General features: G+C 49.8%; 2 protein-coding genes across 6 annotated transcripts; one reads left to right on the forward strand and one right to left on the reverse strand.

Moving 5' to 3' along the window:
- The first annotated feature begins 1907 nt into the window (after positions 1-1907).
- Positions 1908-5626, forward strand: PPTG_13401 (AGC/AKT protein kinase). 5 transcript variants are annotated; one of them, XM_008909032.1, is made up of 4 exons: positions 1931-2414; positions 2502-2695; positions 2772-5013; positions 5074-5626. In XM_008909032.1, exons 1-3 carry the CDS (start codon positions 2009-2011, stop codon positions 4953-4955), a joined length of 2784 nt encoding a protein of 927 aa, XP_008907280.1. In that variant the 5' UTR covers positions 1931-2008; the 3' UTR covers positions 4956-5013; positions 5074-5626. The 5 variants fall into 5 exon arrangements, with proteins under 5 accessions (XP_008907283.1, XP_008907282.1, XP_008907280.1 ...); XM_008909033.1 differs by having other exon boundaries at positions 2009-2414; positions 2772-5008; positions 5074-5624; XM_008909035.1 differs by having other exon boundaries at positions 1908-2695.
- Positions 5105-6929, reverse strand: PPTG_13402 (hypothetical protein). Its single transcript, XM_008909036.1, has 5 exons — positions 6393-6929; positions 6232-6325; positions 5899-6172; positions 5666-5838; positions 5105-5600 (listed from the first exon to the last, which is right to left on the reverse strand). Exons 1-5 carry the CDS (start codon positions 6814-6816, stop codon positions 5150-5152), a joined length of 1416 nt encoding a protein of 471 aa, XP_008907284.1. The 5' UTR covers positions 6817-6929; the 3' UTR covers positions 5105-5149.
- Positions 6930-7429: the final 500 nt, after the last annotated feature.

A 7429-nucleotide genomic window follows, 5' to 3' on the forward strand; every position in this document is an offset into this window, starting at 1 on the left:
CTGCGGGATGAGTTTGGTAGCAAAGTCAAAAATGCTGGACGCAAAAATCAACCGATTCTCCAGGACCAAAGTGGCAGCAGAAACGGGGTCGTACAGGGAATCCGAGTTTTTGAAGATGCTGTACTCAAAGTTAAATTCTTCAACGTATGGGATGAAGATAATCAAAGGAACCACGATCATCATGCCAAAGCTGAGTAGAGCATCGTACGTTAACGTGACAACTCGTTCGAGAGCTGGAGACGTACGAAAAAAGAATTGAATGCCCGCCGTCGACCAACAGTTCATGACAAGCAACCCCACCATCAAAGCGTTCATCCCTGCACGTGGCATCAGGTTGCTGGCTCGGTATGCTTGATAGGTCTGTGAGCTCGCTTCAAGCACCTCACGTACTGCGAAAACAGTTGAGAAATGCTCGCTCTCGACGCCAAATATTCCGGTACGGGAGAACAAATTGTTCCAGATGAGTGCAAATGGACCTGCGAGTCGTACATGTACGTTCGGTTGGTTCGAGTTCTGTGTCACCATGCGAGTTGGTGCCAATTTTTTCGAGACGAGCGACTGGATCATGGTTGGCCCCTCTGAACGAAGCGTTAGACAACGAGCCCGGATCGACATGATAAGGATATTCAGCACCTGCAGTGCGTGCATGCCCCCGACAATACCGAACATTGTGCCGTAAAGACGGTAGTTCTGAATACCAGTAAGCGACCACATGGAGACGTAAAATGGCATAACTCCTTTTGTTAGATACCAATAGGTCATCGCGGCGCAGATGAGGTACACACCGCAAGCCACATGGAACATAAGGATGAACAACCAAGCGGCGGTGTACAAAGCAAGCGATAACTCTAGCGTAAGGAATAATGTTCGCGGCGGCTTCGAAGGTTTTGGCTGGAAAACTGTCGATGTGCTCATCTTGTCTAGCTTGAATAACACCTTCACAGAGTTATCTGTCCTCCGACCGAAAGGACAATGAAGGAGAGATCGGAAATGCGTCTTGGCAGGACAAGATGCTGTCCTAGTACGTCTCCATTTAGACTGGTCGAGACTAGCCAAAAATACTTCAACGATTGATCGGAAGCTTGATAATATAACTTTTATCGAAACTACTTCAAAGTTTTCAATTCTTGTCAACATGGAGAAATATCCGCTGGCAAGAATACAATCTGTCTACTGTAGCAGGTGCAAGACTGAACGACAACGTTGACGCCGTCGTGCGACACTGAAGTCCAGTCTAGACTGCGGACACACATTTCATGAAATCGGCTGGCATCCTGGCATCGTATTTTAACGTCTCGGCGGGTTTCCAGACAATACAGAAAGACTGAATTGTAAGCAAGCAGAATTATCAGTTAGATAAGGTTTTCTCCCATCGTCGCCATATAATGTTGCAGCTAAAGCAGCTCTGCAAGAAGAGTCAACTTCAGAGATTCAAAATGCTTCAGTCCGACACGACCTTATTCCAAACGCGGCTTGCGGCAATTGGCCGAAAGGAAGCCCAAGCACCCGGCTTTGTGCGATCAATCGCGGCATTGCAAAAATGGGGACTGGTACTGTAAATGGCTGGTGTCGAGTTGAGTGGAGACTCGATGTGGCATACTGCTTAGAGTTAAGTACTGCCGTTTGGCGGACGGCTCGATTTGTGTGATGGTCGTGAGTACCTGCTCCAAGCCAGTACGTGCAGCAGCAGCAGCAGCAGCAGCACACTTGGCTGGACAAGGGCTATCCTAAACCTCCAAAGACAAAAAACACTGAGTCCCGCTCTTTGCAAGCTCTCAAATCGCAACATACATCAGCAATCATACAACAAAAGCTTATACGTTATCACTACCTCTTAACTTCATTGTACTATGATGCCAAATATACCTACTATTAATTACCACAGGTGTATCAGATTCTATCTGTCTCACCTTTTCAACCCTCTGATTCGGAATCATTTCCGCACTCCCCGCTTCGTCGTGCTCGCCGCGACCGCACGACCGCCTTCTTCTCGCCTCAGTTCTCCAGCATGGGCGCCGAGTTGAGCCGCCCCCTTGCGGGATCGGACATCACCAACCTCAAGGAGGACTCACGTCGACGCGTGGGCAGCAGCAGCGCCTTGGACTCGCGGCGTCAGGCGGTCAAGCAGAGCGGCTTCCCCACGTCCGCTAGTTCCACGTCGCTCTCGTCTTTGGGACAGCCCAGCACCCGCAGCAGCAGCGTCAACTCCAAATCGCTCTTCTCCAGTATGAGACGGTCGCGTAACAACAGCAAGAGCGCCAACACCCCGCCAGACTCGATGAGCTCTGGTGACAACGCGGTCGAGAGTCTCGATCTCCCTATGGTGGAGTGGGAGGGATACGTCACCAAGAGAGGACACTTGGTTAGGAACTGGAAGATGCGCTTCTTCACACTTGAAGGAAACCTCGTGTCGTGTACGTAGGCAGGGGAGGAAGAGAGAGAGAGAGAGAGAGAGAGAGAGAGAGGGTTAAGCCACTGACGGTGTATTTATCTGCTGTCAGACTACGAGAACAAGGTGGACGCTCGCAATCGCAGCCATTTGAAGGGCCGCGTGAACGTGGCGTCAGTCAAGATGGACAAAGTGGCCAAGAACGGCCACGGATTCGACTTTTCCTTCGAGACAACCGAGGGAAAAGTCTTTTACTGCAGTGTACCCACTCATTTCGACCAAATCGCTTGGGTTTACTTCCTAGAGGTGGGCAACAGCAGGGCTTATGGAAAATTATTCTCTGTTCTGAGTGTTTTTATTATATGTTTTGTGATTTTTGCAGGCTGGAGTGGACACGGTGAGCATGCGGCAGAATAACAGACCAGTGTACGGCACATACCGCCATGGAGCGCTGCCGGACATGCACACAGACAAGGCTTATGAGGCCTATCGTCGTATGCTTGGGGGAGATGCCGCTGTGGTGACTGAGTTACTGTCGTACTTTAACAAGGACCTGGTCTTTTCGTCCTCGTACCCAAAGAGTACCCCCTTCAGTGGCGACTATTTCGGCCGTGAAGGATTGCTGCACTTCCTAGGTGCATTCCAGAGCAACGTGGATCTGATCGAGATTAAAGTACAGGAATGCGAGCTGGATCCCAATGGCAAGAGTTTGACGGTAAAGGGTACGGAGACGCTCAAGAGCAAACACTCTGGTGCTGTCATCACGCAGTCGTGGTCGCACCGCGTGCGTTTCGGTCCGTATGGCCGGATCTTACGCTTCCGTGCGGACGTGGATCTCAAGAGCGCTACAGGGAGCTGGAAGTCTTTTGGCGTCAAGAATCCGTACTCGGAGATGTCGGACGCGTCCATCCGATCCAACCGATCGCTCAGTATTTCCATGAAGGACTTCACAGTGTACAATGTGATCGGTAAGGGTGGATTCGGTACTGTTGTGAACGCTGTCAAGAAGAGTGACGGTCAGATCTACGCATTGAAGATTTTAGAGAAGGGCAAGATGACTAAGTACGACGTCGAGAGCTCGTTCACAGAGATGCGCGTGGCTCAGAACATTCACCACCCGTTCATTGCAGGGCTGCGTATCGCTTTTCAAAGCCGAACGAAGCTGTTCCTAGGTATGAATTACTACGGTGGAGGTGACCTCTTCCACCACATGAGTAAAGGATCGAGCTGTCGGATACCGTCGGACCGTGCGCACTTTTACACAGCTGAACTGGTGCTGGGTATCCATCACCTGCACCAACACGACATTCTCTACCGCGATATTAAGCCTGAAAACGTCATGATCGATGCCGAGGGTCACGTTGCGCTAGTGGACTTTGGTCTGGCCAAGCTGCACGTGTCGGAGTACAAGGGAGCCAAGACGATGGCAGGGTCGCCGCAGTACACAGCACCGGAGCTTCTTCTCCCCAAAGCCAAGCGATCGTACGGCAAAGCCGCCGATTGGTGGAGTCTGGGCATTCTGCTGTACGAGATGAGCGTGGGCAAGTCTCCATTTTACGACAACAACATTGAAAAGATGTACCAAAAGATCCAGAACGACCCGCTGGTCTTCCCATCCAAGCCGGCGCTTACAGACGAACTCAAGTCGATTCTCCGAGGCTTCCTGCAGAAGGACCCCACCAAACGTCTTGGCACCAACATCAGCGACATTCTCGAGCACCCGTACTTCCGCGGTATCGACTGGGACTTACTGCTTAAAAAGCAAATTACTCCCCCGTGGAAGCCCAAGCTTTCGTCCCCTCTTGACGTGGAATACGTGGACACGGAGTTTACAGATCTGGACGTGCATAACGAGGTGCAGTCGCCCACGGACAAGTCTGCAGCCAAGTCAAAGGGTTTCTTGTCGCTCGTATCGAGCCGAAGTAGTCGTGAAAAGGCAGCACCTCCAGTGCAGGACCCCACATTCAAGGACTTCACCTACTTCTGTGAAGACCCCGACTCTCTCGTCGAGGTGACGAATCTGGTGTCCGAACTACGGCCTCCTCCGCCACCTCCCAGCCCGACGCCCAGTCCTCTGCTCAATGAAGAAGACTCAGACGAGTCGGATCGACCTCCGGAGCACGAGAACTCGATGCCGTCAGAGTGCGAAGGTACTCCGTTGTCATCATTCGTCGAGAACGGTCACTTAAACCCAATGCCCATGTCACCGAACAAGTTTCACGAAGGTTTGAAGAAGCTGGAAGCATCGATGACTGAACAATTTGAACGCGTGGAGGTAACTATCTCTCGTGAGCGGCCACCAATCAAAAAGACGAACGGGACATCGAGCTCTAGTAGCGAGGAACAGGAACAGGATCGCGTCCATGTGGAAAAGCTGGTGATCTCGCACGGACCGTCGATCCCCACTGATACCATTGCAACGACGTCAACGACCAGCCCCAGTGCCAACTCGCAGGGCCTATCTGGAACCAGTGAAGTTGCACCAAACTCGCCCGCAAGCCGGGGTCCGTCTGCTGCGAGCTCCACAGCAGTTGACAGCCAGCCTATAATGGAGGCGGAATTTTAGCAAACAAGTGGCCATATATCCAGGGATGGCGTTCACCAGAGGGAAGACTTACGGTGAGGTGCGTTGCTACCGATATGGGCGTCTCGATGTTTTCCTCTCACGATGCTGTGCATGTTAGACTGACAAAAAAGAAGAGAATAATCAAAATGCACCAAGATTTTCGTGTTGTCTTTGTAGGAACTACTAGTGCTGCCTTAGTCGTCGTCGAAGATGTCCGTGACTTTAGTTGTTTGGACCACGCTGCTCTGATCATTGCCGGTGATGGCGTTCATGGCGACTCGACCTAGAACAGAGAGACCCCCTGATGTGTACAGACGCAGCAGAGTCCACGCTACAGCGAGCAGCACAATTGTACGTGCATACGAAGGCTTGGTAGGCTTCGTATTGTCGAGTTTGGACAGTAGAACTTGTCTCGCTGTCTCGAGAAACTGCTCGCGATCCGAAATTTTGTGATAATCGATTCCTTCTCGACTAAGAAGTTGAGCGATCTCAGTGTTGGACATGGACTTGAGAAGCGAATCCACGGACTCAACTGCACTGGAAGGAGATAGATTGGATTCGCTTTGCTTCCCTGAAGTTTTACTTCGCTCTTCTTCTTGAAGGTCATGCAGCATTTGCTGGACATTCCGGTCCGTCAGATCAATTCTAAAACACACACACAAAAAACAGCATTATGTACTTTCATTCGGTTAAGTTTGCTCCCGTCGTACCCATTTTCCTTCGCGTTTGCGATCATTGCGGGTGTCGGATTGAAAAAGTCGACACATTTTAGTCGACGGCTGCGAACTTCTTGAGCTTGCGTGATTTTGTCTCTAATTTCCTTGGCGTATTCGGTCTTGCCTTGTGCTTCAAAACCCCGTGCAAGGGCTTCAGCTTCTTCAATCTAAAAAACGGCAAATTTGGTATTAGGGAGAATAGAGTCCAAAATTCGGTTAATTTGTACCTCTTGCTGGAACTCCTCTTCGCGAGCGGCTTCATCAAGCTCGGCGTCTTTCTTCGTTGAATCTTCGTCGTACACTTGGCCTCTGTTGAACATTCCACTGAAGGTTTCTTTATCAAGAGCTCGCTGCTTTGTTCGCTGCTCCAGCAGTTCTCGAAGCAGTTTCCGCACTCCTCGATTTTCAGGATCGATCGCATATGCCTTTTGTAGATCCGAGATAGCTCGATCAAACTCCAGAGCTCCGGATGAAGCAGGCGTGATGAGAGCTTGTGCTCGCCTACAGCCACCAAAGCGTGTATCAGAACCTGTGTTTGAGGGAGAGGAAAGCAGCCTTACCTGTAGTAAGCCTTTACGTTTTTAGGGTCAAGCTCAAGCGTGTCGTCACATGCCCGGATACAAACAGGATGCTCTTTCAGTTTGAACTTAGCCACTGCAGCAGCAATCACTTTAAATATTGCCAAAATATCTTTCATAAATGGTTGAGATCGATAATTTACCTGCGATGTTCAAGTAGCAGGATACTTTCAGTGCATCCAGTTGCTTTTGATCCTCAGGATCAGCGCACTTGAAATCGGTGATCAGCATATCACCGTCTTCAATCCCTTTCTTCTTCCATCCAGGATCCTTGTTTTCCAGGTACTTGAACACTGCCAATGCCTTTTCGTATTCAGCCACCGCTTCTTCGAACGCTTCCGCATTGAAATGAGCATTCCCTGCTGCTTTCATGTCCTCAGCGTCAGCGATTCGTTCAGGAAAAGGCTTGGAACGAACGGTCACAACGGATTCCTGCATGAATAGCGAGTGCTGGAAGTACTGCGGCCATGAATCGTATTGAGTCCGTAGCTGGGCTTGCTGAGCACCTTTCAGCTTGACAGCTTTCGTCATGAGATCCGCGAACGGGTTATCTGCGGACATGTCCATCTTGGATTTCGAGGTTATGCTCGAGTCCGTCCTAGTATGTGAAGGGACACCATTCTTTTTTAGTTTGCCGAACTGTCAGTTTTCGTTACAGGAAAACATATCAAGAACGAGGCCATTTGTTCAGTAAGTTATACACAATTATAAGCGGCACGACACGGCAATGTGAATAGCTGGTATCGACCAGCAGATCGAGTTTACATGTTAGCTCGATACGATCGACAACTCACGAATTTTGCGATATACTTTTCTTCCCAAAAAAATAAAAATGACCGAAAGCGAATACAACATGTTATTATGGACAATGGTTTCAGAATACCGAACGAAATAATTCTTTTATTTTGGGGGGAGGGGGCTTGTAATTATGCCAATTTCCTGTTTTCTGGATTGCTTTTTTATCTTATGAAGACTTGGGTTCGTCGCCTCCTTACATAAGCTTTAAGCCATCTCATCATGCGGTGTTTTCAATCCGGTACAAGGTTCTCAGTAAGCACATTGGAAAGCATGCTTTCTGATTCATCGGGCGTTCAGAGCACATGACTTGGTACGCGAGGGTTGGATCGGTCACTGGTGTCGCACAGAATGGGGTATCATAGGCCCAGACGACTTTTGTGTT

Source organism: Phytophthora parasitica (genome assembly GCF_000247585.1).
Source record: "Phytophthora parasitica INRA-310 unplaced genomic scaffold supercont2.32, whole genome shotgun sequence".
In the NCBI taxonomy this organism is placed as follows: Eukaryota; Oomycota; class Peronosporomycetes; order Peronosporales; family Peronosporaceae; genus Phytophthora; species Phytophthora nicotianae.